Source organism: Schistocerca piceifrons, chromosome 4 (genome assembly GCF_021461385.2).
Source record: "Schistocerca piceifrons isolate TAMUIC-IGC-003096 chromosome 4, iqSchPice1.1, whole genome shotgun sequence".
NCBI classification, from domain to species: domain Eukaryota; kingdom Metazoa; phylum Arthropoda; class Insecta; order Orthoptera; family Acrididae; genus Schistocerca; species Schistocerca piceifrons.
In genome coordinates this window covers 35400162-35427105 of record NC_060141.1, presented here as the reverse complement: position 1 = coordinate 35427105, position 26944 = coordinate 35400162, and the positions used below count along the sequence as shown (strand labels likewise).

The 26944-nt window shown below is 44.2% G+C and overlaps 1 protein-coding gene across 1 annotated transcript in view; it reads left to right on the top strand.

Moving 5' to 3' along the window:
* LOC124795573 overlaps nt 1-26944 on the top strand; it is a gene marked incomplete at its 3' end in the record, with an annotated part of 358941 nt that overhangs the window by 129388 nt on the left and 202609 nt on the right. Inside the window, exons 4-6 of the mRNA XM_047259645.1 lie at nt 14644-14914; nt 18107-18198; nt 25551-25763. Of these exons, the coding sequence (XP_047115601.1) occupies nt 14644-14914; nt 18107-18198; nt 25551-25763 (576 nt within the window). The remainder of the gene's footprint in view (nt 1-14643; nt 14915-18106; nt 18199-25550; nt 25764-26944) is intronic.

The window sequence follows — 26944 nt, the reverse complement described above, 5'->3', positions numbered from 1 at the left end:
TAGGAAAGTGAAAATGACTTTCGATGAACTTAAAAAAAAAGTGAGAGTGGTAACATTAAGAGTGCAACGGGAATTCCACTGTTAAATGCAGAGACCGGATAGGTGGAAAGCGTACTCTGGACGCCTGTTTGAGAGGGAGTATTTGTATGATGTGATAGAAGAAGAAACAGGAGTCGATTTAAGTAATAGATCAGAACTTAAAAGAGCTTTGAAGGACTTAAGATCAAATACGACTGAAGGGATAGATATGATTCCATCAGGTTTTCTAAAATCATTGGGGGATGTGGTATCAAAACGACTATTCACTTTGGTGTGTAGAATGTATGAGTCTGGCGACATACCATCTGACTTTCGGAAAAATATCATTTACACAATTTCGAGGGCTGCAAGAGCTAACAAGTGCGAGAATTATCGCACAATCAGCTCAACAGCTCATGCATCCAAGTTGCTAACAAGAATAATATACAGAAGAATGGGAAAGAAAATTTAGGATCTGTTAGACGACGATCAGTTTTGCTTTAGGCACGAGAGAGGCAATTATGACGTTGCGGTTAATAATGCAAGCAAGATTAAAGAAAAATCAAGACACGTTCAAAGGATTGGTCGACCTGCAAAAAGCGTTTGAAAGTGTAAAAGGGTGCAAGATGTTCGAAACTCTGAGGAAAATAGGGGTAGGCTATAAGGAGAGACGGGTAATATACACTATGTACAAGACCTAAGAGCGAGTAATAAAAGTGGGCGACCAAGAACGAAATGCTCGGATTAAAATGGATGTAAGACAGGGATGTACTCTTTCGCCCCTTCTTCTCAATATGTACATCGAAGAAACAATGATGGAAATAAAAGATAGATTCGGGAATGGAGTTAAAATTCAAGGTAAAAAGATATCAGTGATACGATTAGCTGATGATATTGCTATCCTTAGAGAAAGTGAAGAAGAATTACAGGATTTACTGAATGGATTGAACAGTCTGAGTACAGAATGTGGACTGAGAGTAATATGACGAAAGTAATGACAAGTAGCAGATATGAGAACAGCGAGAAACTTAACATCAGGATTGATGGTCACGAAGTAGACGAAGTTATGGAATTCTGCTATCTATGCAGCAGAATAAACTATGACAGACGGAGCAAGGAAAACATCAAAAGCAGACTAGCACTGGGGAAAAGGATGTTCTGGCGAAGAGAAAAATACTACTACTACAGCTACATCTACATCCATACTCCGTAAGCCACCTGACGATGTGTGGCGGAGGATACTCTGAGTACCTCTATCGGTTCTCCCCTCTATTCCAGTCTCTTATTGTTCGTGGAAAGAAATATTGTCGGTATGCATCTTCGTGGGCTCTAATCTCTCTGATTTTATCCTCATGGTCTCTTCGCGACATATACGTAGGAGGGAGCAATATACTGCTTGAGTCCTCGGTGAAGGTATGTTCTCGAAACTTTAACAAAAGCCCGTAGCGAGCTACCGAGCGTCTCTCCTGCAAAGTCTTCCACTGGAGTTTATCTATCATCTCCGTAACGCTTTCGCGATTACCAAATGATCCTGTAACGAAGCGCACTGCTCTCCGTTGGATCTTCTCTATCTCTTCTATCAACTCTATCTGGTACGGATCCCACACTGGTGAGCAGTATTCAAGCGGTGGGCGAACAAGCGTACTGTAACCTATTTGCTTTGTTTTCGGATTGCATTTCCTAGGATTCTTCCAATGAACCTCAGTCTGGCATCTGCTTTACCGACGATCAACTTTATATGATCATTCCATTTTAAATCACTCCTAATCCCTACTCCCAGATACTTTATGGAGTTAACTGCTTCCAGTTGCTGACCTGCTATATTGTAGCTAAATGATAAAGGATCTTTCTTTCTATGTATTCGTAGCTGATTACACTTGTCTACATTGAGATTCAGTTGCCATTCCCTGCACCATGCGTCAATTCGTTGCAGATCCTCCTGCATTTGAGTCCAATTTTCCATTGTTACAACCTCTCAATATATCACAGCATCATCCGCAAAAAGCCTCAGTAAACTTCCGATGTTATCCACAAGGGAATTTATATATATTGTGAATAGAAACGGTCCTACGGCACTCCCCTGCTGCACACCTGAAATCACTCTTACTTCGGAAGACTTCTCTCCATTGAGAATGACATGCTGCGCTCTGTTATCTAGGAACTCTTCAATCCAATCACACAATTGGTCTGATAGTCCATATGCTCTTACTTCGTTGATTAAACGACTGTGAGGAACTGTATCGAACGCCTTGCGGAAGTAAAGAAAGACGGCATCTACCTGGGAACCCGTGTCTATGGCTCTCTGAGTCTCGTGGACGAATAGCGCGAGCTGGGTTTCACACGATCGTCTTTTTCAAAACTCATGGTGATTGCTACAGAGTGGTTTTCTAGTCTCCAGAAAAGTCATTATAGTCGAACATAATACGTGTTCCAAAATTCTACAACTGAGCGACGTTAGCGATATAGGACTATAGTTATGCTCATCTGTTCGACGTCCCTTCTTGAAAACGGGGATGACCTGACTATCAAAAATAGGCCTTAATTTGAGGAAGAAATTTCTGAGAATGTACATTTGGAGGACAGCATTTTATGTTAGTGAAGCATGGACTGTGGGAAGACCGGAACAGAAGAGAATCGAAATATTTGAGATGTGGTGCTACAGAAGAATGTTGAAAATTCGATGGACTGATAAGGTAAGGAATGAGGAGGTCCTGCGCAGAATCCGAGAGGAAAGGAATATGTGGAAAGCACTGACAAAGAGAAGGAACGGATGATAGAGCATCTGTTAAGATATCAGGGAATGCCTTCCATGGTACTAGAGCAAGGTGGACTGAGATCAGCTGATCCGATAGTTAACCGATTTTTTTCTGGAGGCAAAATCCTCTATATTTAGGTTCAAATTCCATCTAATAGACTGAGATAAGGACGTCCCGTCTGTGAACTAAGGTGACGACGAATACATCCCAGAGAACTGTAGACACACCATTGTTGCAGAGCTTCTGTCGTGTTTCGGATGTCAGGGGAGGTAACGGTGGAGAGTTGCGCTTTGAGCGGCCTGTGGGGCTTTCTCGCATATCGCAGTTCATAGCGCACGGCGCGTGTTAATGACAGGGTCCTCGGTCGGAGTCCCAGTCAGGCACACAGTTTTAACTTGTCGCACACTTCCTCCTATCCGGTCAATTCGAAGTTTAACCATTTGCTTAGTGCATCTACATTAGTATTATGGAAAACCGGAATCTTGGCTGCCCAGTATACCAGGTCACCATTAGTTTATGCACGGCGACTTCCGGTCAACCTTTTATGCGGAATATTAAATAACTTTTGAGGATTATCTCTTGGAGCAACAAGATTGAAACCAATTAGTGCCGTTCCTCCAAGGCTTTATGGACTTCCAAAGATCCACAAGAATGGTGTTCCTCTACGTCCGATACTGAATAGCATCGGCTCTCCAACCTATGACTGTGCCAAACACTCAGCGTCGTTATTAAGGCCCCTGGTGGGAAAATGCGCCCATCGCATACGCAACCTTGTCGAAATCACTCAAACTGTACAATTCTGATATGTTAGTCAGTTTCGATGTAGTGTTCACAAAGGTTCCTCTTTCGGAATCATTGTTTCTCATTGGAAAGACTTTCGATTAAAAGATTTCAGCTTTATATGAACGTGTTTTGACCTCGACGTATTTTTTTATTCAATAACGAATTTTATGGACAAACTGACGGTGTTGCCATGGGTACTACTTTGTCGCCCTTGGTGGCCAACTTTCTTTTATGGAGGACTTCGAGGAGAGAGCGCTGGATTCTGCTAGCTTGAAACACACATTGTTTTGGAGGTATGTTGATGACACGTTTGTAGTGTCACCCTATGGTGAAGACAATCTAAATTTTTAAATCATCTGAATTCTATCCACAGAAAAATTCAGTTCACTATGGAAATCGAGAAAGATGGATGCCTTCCATTTTTTGACGTGTTGGTACGTCGCAAAGAAGATGGCAATTTGGGACATGCAGCGTATCGAAAACCGACCCATACGGATTTATATGTGCGTGCAAATAGCTGCCACCATCCTTCGCAGTCGATGAGCGTACTCAGAACTCTGGTACACAGAGCACACGTCATTGCTGACGAGGCAGTCTGGAGGACGAGCTGCTACACCTGAGAAGAGTTTTTCAAGCCAAAGGGTACTCTCCACAGCAGATACGCAAGGCACTACAAATGAAATCAAGATTGGGCACAAGAAAAGCGGAAGAAGACACGGAAGGTTTTAAATCCATGGCTTTCTTCCCATAGGAGGAAAACCTTTCCTCAAAAATAGGACAGATCCTCAGTAAACACAAAGTAAAAGTGATTTTTCGCCCTCCACCAAAGACTGCAGCACTCCTGGCTTCCATTAAAGATGATTTGGTGCTTCGGAAGCCTGGGATTTACAAAATCCCCTGTGAGTGTGGCCGTTCATACAACGGACAGGCGACACGCACAGTCCAGGAGAGAAGCACAGATCACCGCAGCTATACCCGTCTCTTACAACCTAATAAATCTGCAGTGGCCGAGCACTGTATTGACACTGGGCACTATGTGGTGTACGATAATGTCTAAATTTTTGCCTCGGCTTCATCCTTCTCGGACTCAGTAGCGAAAGAAGCAACTGAAATTCGCTTGGCGAAGAATTTAATAAATAGAGATAGCGGCTTGAGCTTGGACAAATCATGGAATCCGGCAATTTCTGTAATTAAATCACGAAGACGTCGCGACTGTGCAGCTCTCCGTGACACATCGATTTCACCGTGTGGATCGACTGCTCAACCATAGATTTAATTTCCGTGCATGTGTTACATCTCTTTGCCGCCTATCAAGGTCTCTGGACCCTTGTTTATCTTTGGTCGCATACGCAGTCTTTCGGTCCTCGAGTTTAAAAGGAGGGAGCAAGTGCTGGAGCGTTAGTCACCTCGGCTCACTCTGAAGGCGGCTGGACGGTCTTCAGACGAAATATTAAAAGAAGAAGCTGAATTTATGCGGCTGCACGCCAGAAATTTTATAGAACAGTCTTTGCGCCGCGAAAACATGAAGATGCACAACACAGTTTCTTGTTGTTCTGTGTTTTCTCATTCATGTTTCGGTGACGTTACATCATCATCGAGAAGAAATAAAAACTTTGAAGTTCGCCGATGACATTGTAATTCTGTCAGAGACAGCAAAGGACTTGGAAGAGGAGTTGAATGGAATGGACAGTGTCTTGAAAGGAGGATATAAGATGAACATCAACAAAAGCAAAACGAGGATAATGGAATGTAGTCGAATTAAATCGGGTGATGCTGAGGAAATTTCTCTGCCTCGTGATGGCTGGGTGTTGTGTGCTGTCCTTAGGTTAGTTAGGTTTAAGTAGTTCTAAGTTCTAGGGGACTGATGACCATAGATGTTAAGTCCCATAGTGCTCAGAGCCATTTGAACCACTTGATGTTGAGGAAATTAGATTAGGAAATGAGACACTTAAAGTAGTAAAGGAGTTTTGCTATTTGGGGAGCAAGCTAACTGATGATGGTCGAAGTAGAGAGGATATAAAATGTAGACTGGCAATGGCAAGGAAAGCGTTTCTGAAGAAGAGAAATTTGTTAACATCGAGTATAGATTTAAGTATCAGGAAGTCGTTTCTGAAAGTATTTGTGTGGAGTGTAGCCATGAATGGAAGTGAAACATGGACGATAAATAGTTTGGACAAGAAGAGAATAGAAGCTTTCGAAATGTGGTGCTACTGAAGAATGCTGAAGATTAGATGGGTAGATCACATAACTAATGAGGAGGTATTGAATAGAATTGGGGACAAGAGGAGTTTGTGGCACAACTTGACGAGAAGAAGGGACCGGTTGGTAGGACATGTTCTGAGGCATCAAGGGATCACAAATTTAGTATTGGAGGGCAGCGTGGAGGGTAAAAATCGTAGAGGGAGACCAAGAGATGAATACACTAAGCAGATTCAGAATGGTGTAGGTTGCAGTAGGTACTGGGAGATGAAGAAGCTTGCACAGGATAGAGTAGCATGGAGAGCTGCATCAAACCAGTCTCAGGACTGAAGACCACAACAACAACAACAACAACATCATCATCAGTGGGTTTGATAAGGCTCTTTTGAGGACAGATATCAGTGTTGGATGAAAGTACACGTAAGTAAAGGGAGAGGATGAAATGGCGGCTACTCAACATCGCCTGCCCCTCTGGACCTGACCACTGTGTTCACGAAATAATGTGCATGTCTGTTCGAGAAGAAAAGCGCTATTTCTGATGAAATATATAAAGCTGAAAATGTGAGGAAGCGTATTTGTTACTGTAGCTTAGTGTTGTTGGTGGTGTTCACACAGTCACAGCTTCTTAAAGTGTGTTCACAACGCACACTGTTTCAGTGTTTACTATACTTTCATCAGTTCAGTTCAGTTTTTTCTGCTGCTAGGGTGGTATTCCAAATGTGTTCTGAACTTAGAGTAGGAACATCTATGGAGTCAGCATTCAGATGCGCCAACCGGAATTTTGGTCTCCATGATGCGTCGATTGCAGCAGTCACAAGAATATGAGTCGGCGAGAGGTCTGCCTACAAGCACTCTGCAGCTTTTAAATATCATTACATCGTTAGTACTGACAGGCCTGCTCAAAACTATCATGTACTTTGTACATGCGTTTCAGAGGCATCTTAATAGCTGGATACCTGGAATAGCCTTGGTTTAAAGGTTGGTTGGTTGACTGGGGAAGGGGGTTGGGGGAGGGGGGCGGCGGGACCAGACAACGAGATCATCGGTCCCATCGGATTGCCGAAGAATGGGGAAGGAAGTGAGCCGTGCCCTTTCAAAGGAACCATCCCGGCATTTGCCTGAAGCGATTTAGGGAAATCATAGACAAATGGGGATGGCCGGACCCCGGGTTGGAACCGTCGTGCTTCCGAATGCGAGTCTCAACCACTGCGCCACCTCGCTCGGTTTGGTTTAAAAATTTCAGGAGATAAATATAAGGGCATTCCGTTCGAATGGAACACATGTGACAGCTCAGATGTTGACTTTTCTTGTTATAAAAAAAGAAGTAAGAGCTATCGCTCTTTTTAAGCTTGATTGACTGGCAACGCAGTCACAGACTACCGGATTTATCTATCTTCTCGCAAATATATGGGCATTACGTCACATAAATTAGCACTACGGCATTAACTCATTATTGAATTGTCTCGATTTTCAAAAATGGTTGAAATGGCTCTCAGCACTATCGGACTTAACACCAGAGGCCATCAGTCCCTAGAACTTAGAACTGTTTAAACCTAAGGTCATCACAGGCATCCATGCCCGAGGCAGGATTCGAACCTGCGACCGTAGCGGTCGCGCGGTTCCAGACTGAAGCGCCTAGAACAGCTCGGTCACACCGGCCGGCTTATTTATTTATTTATCGTATGGCAATACAGACACATAAGAAAGAAACAAACAAATCACTAATATAACAAACGTTAATAATTGCAAACAAACATCACTAATATAACAAAGTTTAAGGATTCCAAACAGACATCAAGTCTATTAATATAATCTATCGACTCTGGAGTTGCGAGCAGGAATTCGTCTGGGCTCCCATTATAGGCTTTTCTGGAACACACTTCAACAATGTGGCTGATGGTCTGATTTTCTCCGCAGTCACACTGAGGGGATAGTATTTTACCCCCTTTGTACAGGGAGTAAGCACATCTGCCACGACGAGTTCTAATCCTATTTAGAGTGGAGCACGTTTAGCGTGGTAGGTCAAAACCAGGTGGCTTTTGTGTGATGCAAGGCATGTTATGATTTTACCATGCGTTCCATTTTTCAGACCATGCGTTTGTGATACTGAAACCTTCTTGTACCCAGTTCCTTGCTGTTCTTGTTGGCGGGTTCCTAGATCGAAGCCTATTAGTGTTTGCAGCCTCAGTGTCCTGGTGGATTGGCAGGCTTCGATTTCCCATGAAGTTTTTGTATTCACGTACAAGGGCGTCAGTACGTCGCAGGTGTGGCGGCGGGATGTGGATTAATATTGGGAACCATTGTTTTGGAGTGTGTTTAATTACTCCAGAAATCATCCTTAGAGTGTTATGCAACTGGACATCCACCTTTTTTACACGTGGTCTGCTTAGCCAAATCGGAGCACAGTATTCGGCAGCCGAGAATACAATTGCTAAAGCAGAGGTGCGGAGAGTGGAGGCCGTTGCTCCCCAGATAGTACCACAGAGCTTTTTAATAATGCTGTTTCTTGTCTTTAATTTTTCGGCAGTCTTTGTTAGGTAATCTTTAAAAGATAGTGTTCTGTCCAGCGTCATGCCAAAGTACTTCGGAGTTTTATTGTGCCTGAGAATGGTGTTTTCAAATAGAACGTGGAGTTCCTTTCCAGCGAGTTTGTTGTTGAGATGGAAGCAACTAACCTCAGTTTTGGAATCATTTGGTTGAAGCCTCCACTTACGGAAATATTCACCCAATTCAGATCTTTCGTTAGGATGTCCTCAGATGCTTCAGTTCTGCTACATCTTGTAGCAAGGGCCCAATCGTCAGCATACCCGAACTTTCTTTATTGTGTTTCCGGCAGGTCTGCAATATGAAGGCTAAACAGCTATAGTGCGAGCACTGATCCTTGTCGTAAGCCATTTTAATCAATACCTAAAGCTGCTGTTTCTGGTACGATAAATATGTGGTACTTACGTTTGAAAAGCAACTTCTCCTGCTCTGACGTACAACGATTTGCATCCCTATGAGCAACAATTACCTGTTATTGCTGCTAGTAATAAACAAATCTGTAAAAACGGGGTAACTAAATGCTGTGTTAGCGTTTCACTCAGAGCTCAATGCGTAAACAAACAGCGTTATACGTAGCACAAAGTACCCTTCCCAGGTTCGCCACGTGTCGGGACGTGCAAAGCTTCTAACAAAGAGAGAGACAAATAGGAATTAATAACATAACCAGCTAATAACAAATCCTGAACCTTTCCCAGTGACCAAGCTAGGGGTGAATTAATTTTGGAACTATTAATTTTATTTTGAGCTTCGTAATAGAGGAAGTGAAATTGGATTTCAGTTTCGGTCATTCAGAAAAAGTTGATAACTTTTTCAAAATGGCGATAACTGTTAAAAAGAACAAAATTCCGCAGGGCTTCATTTTCACTTTGTGGGAGCGCAAGTATACAGGGTAAGCCACTTTCCACGGCTGCAACTGAAGCAGAATCATAAACTCATATCTGCGAAATGTGAAGTCAGTTCGCCGCTCGGTGTAGCCGTCCGGCCTCAGGCACCTTGCCACGGTTCGAGCGGCTCTCCCCGTCGGGGCTACAGTCCTCCCTCGGGCATGGGTGTGTGTTGTCCTTAGCGTAAATTATTTTAAGTTAGATTAAGTAGTGTGTAAGCCTAGGGACCGATGACCACAGCAGTTTGGTCCCATATGAACTTACCACAAATTTGGGGAAAAAAATATGAGGTCAGTTTGCCGTATCACGACAGGTGGTCATTAGCCTCCGATGCTTCCCGTGAATTTCAGAGGCCCTATTTCTTTGGGGTGTGAATCTCTCTGAAGTGCAGCGTCTCCGAGGCCGTGAAAGTCCGAAGCGTAGTCAGGCTCTCTCATCCGCTACGCTGCATCCACATTGTCCGATGCCGCCTTGCAGCTAGTCACAGTTTGGCTGCTCATTATTTTGAGCAGAGCGTCACAGCGTCATTCGCACACACACACACACGTCACCGCTTTTACACGGCGACCGAGTCTACGTCGCGCCTCTGCTGAACACTGACAGCTCTGGGAATGTGGTAACAAGTCACCACAAGCACCCGCTACGTCCCATTGATGATGATCACATGCTTTCAGCGCACTGCCTCCAGGGTGATGGAAACTATTTATACACTCTGTCGCGGGCTCAGTATTAGTGTCGGTTTGTTTTATACCTCCATGGTGTGTTTTTATATAGATACTATTTATACCTGGTTCATATCTCTATCGATGTACCCGGTTTTGTTTGGTATTGATTTATTTTCAGTGAAGGCTGCTCTTGGATCATGTTTGTAACTCTAGTCTCAAAATTTATCACATTGTTAACGATTAACTAGTTTTTAATTCGAGTTGTAATCCCTGTTCACTCCCTTAAGTGTACCAACTAAACAGAAACCCCAGCATGTAGGTAATGAGCCGATGGGTTCCACGGTGGAGACTGGGCAAGATGTTAATTTAAATCCCGGTGACATGTTATTGTTACCTGCCCTGTAGGCCAGGCCCTCTACAAGCTGCCGTCTGCTGCTGGCCACTAGGAACGGGGTGATACGAGGTCACCCAATTATTTATTTATTTACTTTTTTTTATTTTACACGTCTAGTTCCGTAGTACCAAATTGAGGAGCAAATCTCCAAGGTCGTGGAACGTGTCAGTACATGAAATTACAACAGAAAAGTAATAACAGATGAAATAAAATGCTTATGAACCAAAAAAAGAGAAGCCAAAAGTTTACGTAAAAGCATTCAACAATAGAATACAGGAATCATCTTAATTTTTCAAGGAACTCCTTGATAGAATAGAAGGAGTGACTCATGAGGAAACTCTTCTATTTGAAAGCGCGTGGATTACCGCTAAGATTTTTGAATTCTTGTAGTAGTTTATTGAAAATGGATCCAGCAGTATACTCCACACCTTTCTGCACAAGAGTGAAGTAAGTGGGATCCAAATGCGGACTGGATTTCCGCCTACTACTAACTAAGTGATAGCTGCTAATTCTTGGGAACAATCTGATATTGTTAATAAGAAACAACAGTAAAGAATATAAGTATTGAGAGGCCAATAGAATGCCCAGACTAATGAACATAGCTCGAAAAGAGGTTCGCGAACTTGCGCCATCGATTGCCGGAACTCCTCGTTTCTGGGCCAAAAATATCATCTGAGAATGGGAAGAGTTACATCAAAATATAATAGCACACGTCGTAAACGAATGAAAACAACCAAAGAAGACTACTTTTCGTGTTGAACATACTTCAGATACTGTTCGAATAATAAAAATAATTTGACGTTCGATACATGTACAGTGTTAGTCGACCGCAATATTATTGCGCCTGGGATTGAGGACGATTCGGTTGGCTTATGGAGAGTTTTTATCAACAACATGCTTTCGGATAGATACTTCCAAGTGATAGAGGGTAATGAGATAAGCGAACAGAGGAAACTGAACAATGGACTGCCTCAATGATCAGTTTTAGCACAAATGCTCTTTAATCTTTACATCTCTGACCTGCTTGAAACCATCTCAGGGAAGTTCAGCTATGCTGATGATATGGCCCTAGCTATCCAAAGCAAGCAGTTTGAAGACACTGAAAACATCCTCACAACTGACCTAAACAAAATGCATGAGTATTTCACCAAATGGAGGCTAATACCAAATCCCACCAAGACTGAAGTCAGCTGTTTTCATTTGAACAACAGAATGGCGGGATAAGAGCTGAAGTTTCATATGAACAACAGTTAACTGCGATATAAGCCATATCCAAAGTACCTGGGGGTTACTCTAGATAGGACATTATCCTTCAAAAGACACCTGGAAAATGTATCCAATAAAATTAAGCTCACGGCACAGCCTCATTCAGAGGCTCTGCAGCGCTAACTGGGGAGCAGCAGCAGACACACTACGAACCTCTGCACTCGCCGTAGTGTACTCTGCAGCCGAGTACTGTGCACCAGCGTGGTTAACCAGCAAGCATGTAAAAAAGGTGGACACCCAGATCAACGCTGCTATGAGAACCATAATTGGATACATAAAGACTACCCCCTCTATATTGGCTTCCAACACTTAGTCATATAGCTCCACCGTCCCTGCGAAGACAGGAAGCTCTGATGAAGGGCCGGCTGGAGTGGCCGAGCGGTTCTAGGCGCTACAGTCTGGCAACACGCGACCGCTACGGTCGCAGGTTCGAATCCTGCCTCGGGCATGGGTGTTTGTGATGTCCTTAGATTAGTTAGGTTTAAGTAGATCTAAGTTCTAGGGGACTGATGACCTCAGCAGTTGAGTCCCATAGTGGTTCAAATGGCTCTGAGCACTATGGGACTCAACTTCTGAGGTCATTAGTTCCCTAGAACTTAGAACTAGTTAAACCTAACTAACCCAAGAACATGACACACATCCATGCTCGAGGCAGGATTCGAACCTGCGACCGTAGCGGTCTCGTTCAGACTGCAGCGCCTAGAACCGCACGGCCACTTCGGCCGGCAGTCCCATAGTGCTCAGAGCCATTTGAACCAACCATCTTATGAAGGAGTACACAAAAATAATGAATAACTCCCTACTTCCTATCCATGGAGATGTCCCAGCTTTGGAAAGAACACGACTCCGCTCCAGAAATCCCCCTTTAAGACTGGACCAACAACTGTAAACTGACAACTTCAGCATGGATACTAAATGGCACGAGAGCTGGAGTGGTAGTGCCTCCCCTGACAACCGTGAACTTATCAGTCCATCAGAGAAACCTAAGGGCTATGAACTTCCACGACGGCTATGGAAAAGCCTAAACAGAATCCGAACAGGATATGGACTATGTGCACACAATCTACACAAGTGGGGAAAGCTTGCCAGCCCTAGCTGTGACTGTGCGGCACCTAATCAGACAGTACAGCACGTCGCCCAGGACTGTGAATTAACAGCCTACCCGGGTAGTCGGGCTGACGTCTTCAACGCCACACCGCCCTGCCTCGAATGGATCGCCAATTTGGACGTCAGGATTTGAAGACTTGTGTAAAGCAAAATATCTGCTGTGATGTTACTTTTTATTGTGTTAATGTATTATACGAGGGCAGTTCAATAAGTAATGCAACACTTTTTTTTTCTCGGCCAATTTTGGTTGAAAAAACCGGAAATTTCTTGTGGAATATTTTCAAACATTCCCGCTTCGTCTCGTATAGTTTCATTGACTTCCGACAGGTGGCAGCGCTGTACGGAGCTGTTAAAATGGCGTCTGTAACGGATGTGCGTTGCAAACAATGGGCAGTGATCGAGTTTCTTTTGGCGGAAAACCAGGGCATCTCAGATATTCATAGGCGCTTGCAGAATGTCTACGGTGATCTGGCAGTGGACAAAAGCACGGTGAGTCGTTGGGCAAAGCGTGTGTCATCATCGCCGCAAGGTCAAGCAAGACTGTCTGATCTCCCGCGTGCGGGCCGGCCGTGCACAGCTGTGACTCCTGCAATGGCGGAGCGTGCGAACACACTCGTTCGAGATGATCGACGGATCACCATCAAACAACTCAGTGCTCAACTTGACATCTCTGTTGGTAGTGCTGTCAAAATTGTTCACCAGTTGGGATATTCAAAGGTTTGTTCCCGCTGGGTCCCTCGTTGTCTAACCGAACACGATAAAGAGCAAAGGAGAACCATCTGTGCGGAATTGCTTGCTCGTCATGTGGCTGAGGGTGACAATTGCTTGTCAAAGATTGTTACAGGCGATGAAACATGGGTTCATCACTTCGAACCTGAAACAAAACGGCAATCAATGGAGTGGCGCCACACCCACTCCCCTACCAAGAAAAAGTTTAAAGCCATACCCTCAGCCGGTAAAGTCATGGTTACAGTCTTCTGGGACGCTGAAGGGGTTATTCTGTTCGATGTCCTTCCCCATGGTCAAATGATCAACTCTGAAGTGTATTGTGCTACTCTTCAGAAATTGAAGAAACGACTTCAGCGTGTTCGTAGGCACAAAAATCTGAACGAACTTCTCCTTCTTCATGACAACGCAAGACCTCACACAAGTCTTCACACCCGAGAGAAGCTCACAAAACTTCAGTGGACTGTTCTTCCTCATACACCCTACAGCCCCGATCTCGCACCGTCGGATTTCCATATGTTTGGCCCAATGAAGGAGGCAATCCGTGGGAGGCACTACGCGGATGATGAAGAAGTTATTGATGCAGTACGACGTTGGCTCCGACATCGACCAGTGGAATGGTACCGTGCAGGCATACAGGCCCTCATTTCAAGGTGGCGTAAGGCCGTAGCATTGAATGGAGATTACGTTGAAAAATAGTGTTGTGTAGCTAAAAGATTGGGGAATAACCTGGTGTATTTCAATGCTGAATAAAACAACCCCTGTTTCAAAAAAAAAAAAGTGTTGCATTACTTATTGAACTGCCCTCGTATTTTATCTGAATATGTATCCTACACTTATGTATTTTATAGTGCATTTTATCATATAATTTCATAATGTAATAAGTGTAAACCATGTGAGTAGCGCCATACGCTAAAATATAAAATAAAAATCGTGATATTTCACGAGGGCACACTGAACCTCTCGATAGTATATGCACGACTCTCCTGAAAGAATTCACGATGCGATGCGTTTTCCTTAATCATCGTTGCACTTGTTTACTGGAACGTCACCGCGTGTTTCCGATAATGGGCACGGGAGGCCAAGTGCAATAATATCGTGGTCGTGTAGTACGCTATGGTTATTCCACAGACATTCCTATTTTGTGAAAGTGGTAGTACTTTGTAGTATGTGTGTGTGTGTGTGTGTGTGTGTGTGTGTCTGTGTGTGTGAGAGAGAGAGAGAGAGAGAGAGAGAGGAACATTGAGACGGACATCGACGCTGCTTGCTTGTCAGTCTCCAGACCTGATGTGTTTTCGCAGTTCCCAAGGCGTACAAGCCGCCGGAGTTCGTGGAGCCTCTGCGGGCGCTGCTGTCGGCGGCGGGCACGGTGTCCCTGGAGTGCAAGGTGGTGGGCGTGCCGACGCCGGCGCTGCGCTGGCTCAAGGACGGCAAGGAGATCCGCGCCGGGGACGTGCTGGCGCTCACCGCGGACCCGGCGTCGCTCGGCACCTACACCTGCGAGGCCAGCAACTGCATGGGCCGCGCCACCTCCTCCTCGCGCGTCATCGTCGAGGGCGCCGCCGCCGACAGGTACCCTCCCTGCTGGCCCACTGCTACTCACTAGTCCTTGTACCAAACCGCAAGTCAAGTTCCCTATTCCAAACATTTACCAGCCACTTTGAGCCGAGCCCTATGCTGGGTGTAGAACGTGATTTTCACTGTCCGACACAGGGCGGTGTCTAAAAGGGACACATTCCCAGCCGAACCGAGCACTTACATCTGCAGCTTACAGTTGTATTTACGCAAGCCACCTTATGTCTTGTGACGGAGGATAGTTAAGGTACCATTATCACATATTCTCCGCTCCCCTCCTCCCCCCTCCCCCCCCCCCCCCCCACCCGGCAAGTTCTAGTGGCGAATGGTCTAATGTTACGCGGGAGGCACGATTTAAGAGAATTCTCATTTATTCTTCAGCTTCAGTTGTATACATGTTGCGTTTCGATCTCTCTGGATCATCTTCAGAGCCATCTAGTTGCATCAGCAACCCGTCGTGTCTGTGTCAGAATCTCATGTCGCAGTACTCTGGTATGTAATTTTGACACTGACACAACGGTGTGATGTACTTGTTACACAGTTGTTGCACCTTTTCCAGTACATCCAAAAAGAAATCACGTGGAGGACAGTCAGACCAACTCTCAGCGGCATCTTGTGTCGCAAAACTGACGGCCATTCGTGTGTTTCTTCCGGTTAGAAAAAATTTGGTGGTCTGAAGGGGCCAAGTCAGTTGAACTGAGGGAAAGGTTGGCCAACTGGAAACGAATAACCTTCAGTTTCGCTGTCAAAACTTCGGACGTACTAACCATTCGCTCTAAGAAACTCTCGCCGCGGTGGATGGTGTCAGTAATTGTTTCCATAGATATCGAATGGTTTGGTGGGTACTCACACCTCTCTTAAAGTAGTCAGCTTAGTCAGCTTTAGCTATCACCCCCAGCCACCGCACCTAGAGTGGTCTGAGAGTGAACAGGTAATGTGCGGTGGCGTAGTGTCCTGCTGTGTAAGGATCCCTTTGATCAAATTTCCACAGCGCTTCGTCTTAATTAACTCCTTTAGTTGCTAGAGCTGACTGCAGTAATACTCTATGATTATAATACAGGCCTGAAGTGGGGAGCCCAGCAACTAAGTACTGTCTTTGTCCTAAAATACAGATACTATGACTTATGCCTAACCTCTTCGGTCGCAGGGACCCGATAGACACCATTCCCTTCAGTGTTATCTACTCTTCGCATTACAAATGTGCAGCCCTGTGTCATTATTAGTCATTGATGTAGCCAAAAAGTCATGCCTTGCGGCCTTGCGTCAAAACGGGAGAAAACAGCTCTAGATATCTCAACTTTTTCTGCTCGCTTTTCAAGTATTTCGCTACCTACTTCGCTGCGAGCTATCACATGACTAGGATCTTTTTGGTATATATTCGCACGTCCCCATCAGTTAACGTAACGACTGCATTGCTTTTGCTGGGTCTGTTGGTGCTGTAAGTGGTGCGTTGCAGTGTTTACCATCAACGGTGGAATACGCTTTCAATATTTTACTCGGGAAAACAAAAACTTCATGGCGTCCTTTAACTCCCCAGTTGCGAAACTTTTTGTACATCTCACATCTCACGTTCTAAGTGAATTTAAAATAGTTTTAAGACCGGGAAAAGTAGACATTCTGCACTTGGATATAAAGATATCGAGTTTCACTGTGGTACCAAATTCAGTTTTGAATTGTAACTGTAAAAAACAAAGCTAGCAACCTTTCAAATTCCCTCGTGAATGTCCGAACGTATAGGCTCACGTGCCCTAATATCTGTGGATGTGTTTCACACGTTATAGGTACTAACGACTGATGAACTGTCATTTGTGTAATTTATAAATGCACGATGGTTGGTTTAGTATTTATTTCATGGTTTTTGTACTTGTAGCAGGGATAACATCCACATCTGTCGGGTATTGTCATCTAGTCGAAAAAAGTAATGTGGTCCTCTTTAGTATCAACCATTGACATTTTTTTGGTATGGTTTTAGGGCGCAAAACTGCTACGGTCAACCGTTGACGCTGGATGGTTGCAAAATATTGTTGGAAGAATCTTAAAGATATTGTTAGCCAATGAATGAAATGGAAGATATAAAGTTATGGAGTTGAAGGATCAATGATATAAACCTTTTAGGGGTTGTGCAGCGTGTTTTGAGGAACAAATTGAGGAAAGTAACCTACATCCGGAGACGTAACGCAGCGACGCTACAGAGCGTCGAAGTGGCAGGGGGCTGGCGCCTGCCGCTAGGCTACCCCTCCGGCAGTTAGCGCAAGGTGGCAGCCTATGCTGTTGGAGAGCAGGGAACGTGGCTGCCAGCTATCACACTGTACGGGGTGACGTTTGCTGCCGGAGTGGTCACCTAACGCCAAGTGTCGACCGTCGAAATTTGTCTGTATCGGTTTGTTACACCTTTTAACGTACAGAAGCATTCAGAACAGGGACTGTGTCATGGTACACTAAATAAAATTAATTGAATGAATTCCGGGTGGCAGTTGAATAATGATAATGCAATATTAATCTAATATCGATAAAGTATTATGATCAGAAATTTTGCATTAATGGAAAGTAAAAGCATCATTTATTGTACTCACAGTATGGCACATTTTATAATCTAGGCAAATGATTTCGCTGTACGATAAATACAGTAAACCATTCACATCTGTGTTAATTGAAAAAAAAAATGCATTTTATTTTCCTGCAGTAAGTTGAAATTTTAAGGCTTTGGGAATGAAAGAACACTTCTGTCAAAGCTATGGTGCCCTTAAGTGCGTTTACAACAGCGCGCTTTGCACGTAGTCACACGGAAGTTGAGGCGCCCAGCGTGAACACAGGTATGAACCACTCGACACACATCCTAAACTCGTGCCTCTACTTGCTCGTGTGCGGCAATCACGGTGACTAGGCGCATCGTGCACACGTGTAAACGCACCTTTAGTATCACAGTTTGATGTGTCTTCTATCAAAAAGACCAGTGTGAATGGACCCCTCTCCAGTCAGCATTTTAAGAGAATGACGCCGAACACACAGGCGAATCATCTTTGGAGTCAGTGAAACCTGTTAGGGGCACCAAAGCTTCTCAGGGAGCACTTTCAGTACAACACAGCGTTACACACAACGTATATCTGCTTTCAAAGAAGCTTCTTAATACATGAATTTGCTGTCGAAACTGTGTTTGAACGAACTGCAGCTTGTGACTTACTGTTATAGCTTTCGCGCAGCTGGGCCGCCTCCTGTGTTCATCAAAGAACTGCAGCCCGCCAAATGTCGCATTGGAGATCCTTTGACGCTTTCCTGCCAAGGTAAGTGCGTTTTAGCGTAATTTTTAGGATGACCCAAAAACAGTGTGAACTTATACGCGATTGTCACCAACCATATAGATTAATTCCGGAAGGCAGCTGGTGTTACGTTCACTGGGGTGACAAAAGTCGTCGGATACCTCCTAATATCGTGCCGGATCTTCCTTTACTCGGTGTAGAGTAGCTCTCGAGGCAGTATGGACTCAACAAGTCATTGGCAGTGCGGTACAGAAATATTGAGCCATGCTTCCTCTACAGCTGTCCGTAATTGCGAAAGTGTTTCCGGTGCAGGATTTTGTGCACGAAATGACCCCTCGATTATGTCCCGTAATTTTTCGATGAGATTCATGCCGGGCGATCTGAGTGGCCAAATCATTCACTCGAACTGGCCAGAATGTTCTTCAAACCGATCGCGAACACTTGCAGCCCAGTGACATGGCGCATTGTCGTCCATAAAAATCCCATCATTCTTTGGGAACATTAGGTCCGCGAACGGCCGGAAATGGTCTGCAGTCAATGGTCGGTTCAGTTGGACTGGAGGACCCAGTCCACTCCACGTAAAAACAGCACACACCATTATTGAACCATCACCAGCTTGCACTGTGCCTTGTTGACAACTTGGGACCACGGCTTCGTGGGGTCTGCAAGACACTCAAACACTACCATTGGCTCTTACCAAATGAAACCAGGACTCATCTGACCAGGTCATGGTTTTTCAGTCGTTTAGGATCCAACCGACATCGTAATGTCGTGCTGTTGGCAAAGGCGCATCGGTCGCCCGCTGCCATAGCTCATTATCGCAAAATTTCTCCGTACTGTGCCGACGGATACGTTCTTTGTACGTTCCACATTGACTTCTGTGGTTATTTCACGCAGTGTTGCTGGTCTGTTAGCACTGACAACTCTACGCAAACGCAGCTCCTCTCGGTCGTTAAGTGAAGGCCGTCGGCCACTGCGTTCTCCGTGGTGCGACGTAATGCCTGAAATTTTGTATTCTCGGCGCACTCTTGGTACTGTGGGTCTCAGAATACTGAATTCCCTAACGATTTCCTGGAATGGAATGTCACACGTTTCTCGCTCCAACTACCATTCCGCGTTCAAGGTCTGTTAATTCCAGTCGTTTGGCCATAACAATGTCGGAGACGTTTTGACACGAATCACCTGATTACAAACGACTTCTCCGCCGATGCATTGCCCTTTCATATCTTGTGTACGCGATACTACTGCCCTCTGTATATGTGATTCTCCTATCCCATGACTTTTGTCATCTCATTGTAATTGGTGTAGTTGTAGGAAAATGTTTTTCAATGCAGAATTACGTAATAATTATTTGCTACAGGTACATTCATCGCTACATGGATGAGCTGATAATAGTATAACCGTTTGATTGAAAAATTTTGTAGTGACCCTGTAGTGGCCGTCACTATGTCTATTTTTTTAGATATAATTTCTGTTGTGATATGTCTGATAGAATTGTCTAGTACCTAATGGTAACCTCTTCGTGAATTCAAACCTCTTAGCTCTGTCCTAACCAATACACTATAGTTTAGAAGTGATACAAAGCAACTTGTTTGACGTCAGCTTTACTCACAGGCTTTGTGGGATAGCTCTTTAATAAACAGTTGTACCAAGCGATAAACTTTTAAGAAAATGCACTTATTTTCCGTCGGTCGATCTTTATCATGTCAAACTAACCGGTTTCAAGTAGCGTCTGGCATCTTCAGAAAATTTATCGTAGCTAGAGAATAATCAGTCTTAACGGAACAGTAGAGTATATTACAGTGAAAGGACTAACGTTCCGTGAGACGTACTAACGTCTTTGCTCACTTCGCCTCCTTGCGTCAAGGGCTTTGTATATGTCTAGAGCAGGGCCGGCCAAACGCTGCACAGTGTGCAGACGTGCGGAAGTGCTGCACATGTGCGCACGTGTGCGACAGCGAGTGACAGCGACATCTGTTAGTAGACATTTGTCCTAAATGAACGGCGGCGGCTCCACTTCCCTGTTTATGTGGTACAAGCAAGAGCGCAACATATCCAGTCTCGTTTACCCCTGGTGACCGTAACCTTAACACAGAAGTACTGAGAAACGGCAAGTACTGTGAAAAAGCGAAGGACGGGAGATCGATGTTCTCAGTCGTTTAAAAATGACTGGGAACTACAATTCTTTTTTGTAGCCGTTGGTGAAACCTCACAGTGTTTGCTGTGCCGAATAATAGGCAGCCAGCGTAAGTTTTCAATTGAAAGACACTACAGTACATATCACAAAGGCGGGTGTAGTGTACTCAACAGTGAAGAACGGCAAGCAAAATTAAATGTCCTTAAGAAAATGGATGAGACACATCAACTCGATTTTACTGTACGTCAAAGTAAGTGATACTTCTTGAACTCTTAGTTTCTTGTGTTACATTTATGTCTCTTTTACTGTACGCTGTACAATGTACTGTTTTCAGTTTTCCAGAATGACAACCACACTAAATCTTCACTGCGAGCAAGTTTTAAAATCGCATTAAGAATTGCACAATCTGTGCCGCATTAAGAATTGCACAATCTGGGGAACCCTTTTACGAAGGGGAGTTTGTGATAGGGTGTCTGATTGATGCTGCAGAACTTGTGTGTCCCACGAGCGTTAGCAGGTTTCAAGAAATCAGCCTATTATAACAAACAGTGACAAGACGTATCAGTGCTATGGCCGGCGATCTGCACAGGCAACTAATAAATAAGGCTAAATACTTTGTTGCTTTCTCTGTTGCACTCGATGAAGCAACAGATCTTACAGATACAGCCCAGGTTGTGATATACATACGAGGTGTCGATAACGCACTTCGTGTAACAGAGGAGCGACATCTGTGCGTACAACATGCACTACATGAACGCTGGCGGCTGCGGCGCGCACGCTGTGACCCGGAAGTTGCACATGTGCAGGAGCACCGCACGCGTGCAGAATTTCTGGCCGGCCCTGGTCTAGAGGGTAGACTCACACCCTGTTATTTTTCTGTTAACTGCCTATGACTTGATTAAACTGCAGGCAGAATTATAGTTGGTGAAAAGGAAAAAATGTCCTTAATTGAAACCAGGTATTGTTCTAAAATTAAAATGTTCATTGAACACTTTCTTAATATCGTCAGAGCGACAACATGTTGCTTCACTTGCTCGATCAAGAACGCACCACGTCTGGCACCCCACATTGGTGTTCAAAGTTGAAATTCTAAAATAGTCTGTCGATAACTTTTCAAAATACACCAAGCTATGTGGAAATTTCAGACGTGTTTGAACACAACACTGCATTTCAGAGTGAAAGTTCCGAACTTACACAGTATTTTCCAAGTCTGATATCACTCTGCAGTTGAGAATTAAAAGTCCGCAAACGCCACTCCGAGTCCACAAACTCCTGTAGAAACTCTACAACTCTCCATTCTAAACACTTTAATCTAGGCTGATGCGCTGCTGATCAGCACACGTCCGTACTGGCCGATGTCTTAGAGCATCCATTATATACCCTCGATCTGCCGTTGCAAACCCCACAATGTTACATGTACTGCACATATTATTATTTTTTTCCATTATTAAAAGTGCAGGAATAAACACATTACGTCACTTGTGCTTCCTGTGCTGATTTTTATGAAAATTAAATATATCAGTATCATTGCCCTTCTATCAAAAATATTTCGTTATGACTTCCGATTGTGGCACATGAACCTCATAACGTATAAAAGTTAGTTAAACTCATTGCTACCACAAGTATTACATATTAATTAGACCTAGAATTTCACCACATTTTCCGTGGTCACATTAGTTTTTTTTATTGAAGGGATTCTAGCATTTTGGGTATTTAGCACCTTATTCGATGAGATGGTCAAAATTAATATTATTCACTATTATCTGTATGAAACGTAATGAGATTCAAACGTATTGAGATTGTTATTGTAGTCTACTTTCTAATATTGTCGATATACTTACCACTGCACAATTTACTTTGCCCTCCTCTTATACTGCGTTTTTTGAACTTCGGAATCAACACTCCGGTTTTTTACTCAAACTATATTGCTTTAATAGAAATTCTAAACCCATTCCTCGGATAGCGCTATTCAAGTGCTACCTGTTGACAATTTGTTCTTTAAGATCGCCTACGGCGTTCATAAGTTGTTAATTTTTAAAGATAATATGTTATTTGCAGACGACAGTTATTTGCAGAATCGGTGGTCAGTGATACAAAGGAGATTTTCCTTCTGCGTAATGGGCGAACATAAAGCACTTTGAAGCTAGTCTCTGTGTACTGAACCCGGCATCTTGGACTTTCACGAGTGAATGCTCTACCGTCTGAGCTATCCAGGCGCGACTCATCTCCTGCAAAACCCCCACCCCTCTCTTTCAAAGCTTCAGTACCGCCAGTACCTCTCTCCTATATTTTTACACTTCCACACAGTATCCTGTCTTCCAGGTGATCTAGTCCCACAAGGTGTACTTGTGAGCTTGTATGAAATTTGGTAGGACCTAGGTACTGGAAGAAGTGAAGCTGTAACAGCTAATAGTGAGACGCGCCCTGTTGGTAGAGCATTAGCCCCCGAAAGACAAAGGTTCCGCGTTCATGGTTTAGGTTTCTGCAGGAAGTTTCAAGTCAGCGCATACTAGAATGAAAGTTCGTCCAGTAGGTATACAGTGTGGTCCATTGGTCGTGACTGGGCCAAATATCTCACGAAATAAGCGTCAAACTAAAAAACTATAAACAACGTAACTTGTCTAGCTTGAAGGGGGAAACCAGATGGCGCTATGGCGCTGCCGTAAGTCAAACGGATATCAACTGCGTTTTTTTATACAGGAACCCCCATTTTTATTACATATTCGTGTAGTACATAAAGAAATATGAATGTTTTAGTTGGACCACTTTTTTCGCTTTGTGATAGATGGCGCTGTAATAGTCTCACACGTATAAGTACGTAGTATCAAGTAACATTCCGCCAGTGTGGACGGTATTTGCGTCGTCATACATTACCCGTGTTACAATGGACCGCTTACAAATTGCGGGAAAGGTCGATATCGTGTTGATGTATGGATATTGTGGTCAAAATGCCCAACGGGCGTGTGCTATGTATGCTGCTCGGTATCCTGAACGACATTATCCAAGTGTCCGGACCGTTCACCGGATAGTTACGTTATTTAAAGAAACAGGAAGTGTTCAGCCATATGTGAAAAGTCAACCACGACCGGCAACAAATGATGATGCCCAAGTAGGTGTTTTAGCTGCTGTCGCGGCTAATCCGCACATCAGTAGCAGACAAATTGCGCGAGAATCGGGAATCTCAAAAACGTCGGTGTTGAGAATGCTACATCAACATCGATTGGACCAATACCATATTTCTATGCACCAGGAATTGCATGGCGACGACTGTGAACGTCGTGTACAGTTCTGCCACTGGGCACAAGAGAAATTACGGGACGATGACAGATTCCTTGCACGCGTTCTATTTAGCGACGAAGCGTCATTCACCAACAGCGGTAACGTAAACCGGCATAATATGCACTATTGGGCAACGAAAAATCCACGATGGCTGCGACAAACGGAACATCAGCGACCTAGGCGGGTTAATGTATGGCGCGGCATAATGGGAGGAAGAATAATTGGCCCCCATTTTATCGATGGCAATCTAAATGGTGCAATATATGCTGATTTCCTACGTAATGTTCTACCGATTTTACTACAAGATGTTTCACTGCATGACAGAATGGCGATGTACTTCCAACACGCTGGATGCCCGGCACATAGCTCGCGTGCGGTTGAAGCGGTATTGAATAGGATGTTTCATGACAGGTGGATTGGTCGTCGAAGCACCATACCATGGCCCGCACGTTCACCGGATCTGACGTCCCCGGATTACTTTCTGTGGCAATATTTGCTATCGTGATCCACCGACAACGCCTGACAGCACATTGTCAATGCATGTGCGAACATTACGGAGGGCGAACTCCTCGCTGTTGAGAGGAATGTCGTTACACGTATTCCCAAATGCATTGAGGTTGTCGGACATCATTTTGAGCATTTATTGCATTAATGTGATATTTACAGGTAATCACGCTGTAACAGCATGGCCGGCCGCAGTGGCCGTGCGGTTCTAGGCGCTGCAGTCTGGAACCGCGCGACCGCTACGGTCGCAGGTTCGAATCATGCCTCGGGCATGGATGTGTGTAATGTCCTTAGGTTTAAGTAGTTCTAAGTTCTAGGGGACTGATGACCCCAGATGTTTAGTCCCATAGTGCTCAGAGCCATTTGAACCTTTCTTTTTTTTTTTTTTTTTTTTTTTTTTTTTTTTTTTTTTTTTTAACAGGATGCGTTCCCAGAAACGATAAGTTCACAAAGGTTCCATGTATCACATCGGAACAACGGAAATAAAATGTTCAAACGTACCTACGTTCTATATTTTAATTAAAAAACCTATCTGTTACCAACTGTTCGTCTAAAATTGTGACTATTACAGCGCTATCTATGACAAAGCGAAAAAAGTGGTACAACTAAAACATTCATGTTTCTTTACGTACTACACGAATATGTAATAAAAAAATGGGGGTTCCTATTTTAAAAAACGCAGTTCGTGTCCGTTTGACCTATGGCAGCGCCATCTATCGGACCAACCATAGCGCCATCTGTTTCCCCTTCAAGCTAGACGAGTTTCGTTCTTTGTAGTTTTTGTTTTTTCGTTTGACGCTTATTTCGTGAGATATTTGGCCCAGTCACTATCAATGGACCACCTTATATATATATATATATATATATATATATATATATATATATATATATATATATATAAAAGCAGGGATGGCTAGAGGACAAATGTAAGGATGTAGAGGCTTATCCCACTAGGGGCGAGATAGATACTGCCTAGAGGAAAATTGAAAAGACCTTTGGAGAAAAGAGAGACACTTGTATGAATATCAAGAGCTCAGATGGAAACCCAGTTTTAAGTAAAGAAGGGAAAGCAGGAAGGTGGAAGGAGTACATAGAGTGTTCTAACAACCCTACCACAACAAAGGTCAAAAATTAATTACGATTGTAGTGTTGCTCACGCTGCTACATATTGCATTTTTGGGCAACAACCAAGTTATATTATGTGGTAGGTGTTATTAGAGCACAGTTAATAAAGTCATTTCATGAAATAATGGATAAACTAGGCACTCATCTCTCCGTGAGATATTTGGCCCGGTGACGATCAGTGGACCACGCTGTATAGGCCCGGCGTTATGCGCGTCAGTGCAGAGGGCAGCGCTGAGAGTGGAAGTTGCGGCCGTGAGCGCCCTGGCGCTCCGCGTCGCCTCGCCACGTCTACGTCAGTGTTATGAGCGTGTTGTGTGTTTGTGGTGCGCAGTGGCGGTGCCGCCGTGGCCGCGGGCCGTCTCGTGGTACAACAGCGCGGGCCGCGTGGAGCCGGGCGAGCGCTACCTGGTGCGCGAGGACGGCCTGGGCGGATTCTCGGTGCACGTGGTGGCCGTCGAGGCGGCCGACGACGGCGACTGGAAGTGCGTCGCCACCAGCGACCTGGGCGCCGCCGCCTTCTCCAGGGCCGCCGTCGCCGTCCACTGTGCGTCTCGCCTGCGGCTGCACTCCACCACCTCCTCCCTTCTGATACTCGTCTTTTGCCTCGCATGCAGCTGCTGCACCAGCAGTACTCTGCCCCTGGCACGTTTAGCCTCCGCTGCTCCTTCCGGTGTCACGTTAAAGTGTTTGTTCAGCCTGAACGAGTAGTAAGAACGTATCAATGTACAGGGGGTAGGCAAAATAATGTAAACAGTGGTGCTAATGGGACACTTCACGGTAAATGATGACAGCCAAAACAGTTGCACGATAAAGATTTATTAAAATTCTTGACCACGGTTTCGGTATATCTAAATATACCTTCATTAGAAGTAAAATACACTAAAATAACATCCTGCAGTGGAGATTCATAAAACAAATGTGCCAAAGGCGTCGTCAGTAGTTAAAACATCATCTCCACTTATACAACACGATTGTGGACAGAGGGTCGATGCGAACACAGCTTAGCATCAGTACTTCGAATATGAACTAGCCGTTCTAGACAGACAGTTTATAAAACCATGGAGAACATCGAGTTCTCCACAACAGCTGGGGACAAGAAGAACCGCATACCAGTTAAGAGTGTTGCTGCTACCGCACTTGTCGACGGACCTTGTGTTTTCTGTGGTTGTAGACTTAATTTTAGTATTGACATTAATGATACTTTTGGTCACGGTAATGGTTGGCTCACAGTAGCCATTGTACGTGGAGGTACGGGAGTTCCTAACGTACCTGGACTGGAAAGTTTTGTTGATAGAGACAGTATTGCCTATCGTACCTACCATCTAGCAGAGCTTGCAAATAAAGACTTTGGTAAATCTGCTTATATGTCGCCTTCTGCACTGTCTTTGTATAAAGTGGACAGAGGGTCTATGCGAACACAGCTTAGCATAAGTACTTCGCCTATGAACTAGCTCTGTCCACAATCGTGTTGTATAAGTGGAGATGATGTTTTAACTACTGACGACGCCTTTGGCACATTTGTTTTATGAATCTCCATTGGAGGATGTTATTTTAGTGTATTTTACTTCTGATGAAGGTATGTTTAGATATAACGAAACCGTGGTCAAGAATTTTAATAAATATTTATCCTGCAACTGTTTTGGCTGTCGTCATTTACCGTGAAGAATTTCAACAGTTGCTGTTTCAGCCATGTTCAAAATCTTGAAGTAATGGGATAGTCGTTTT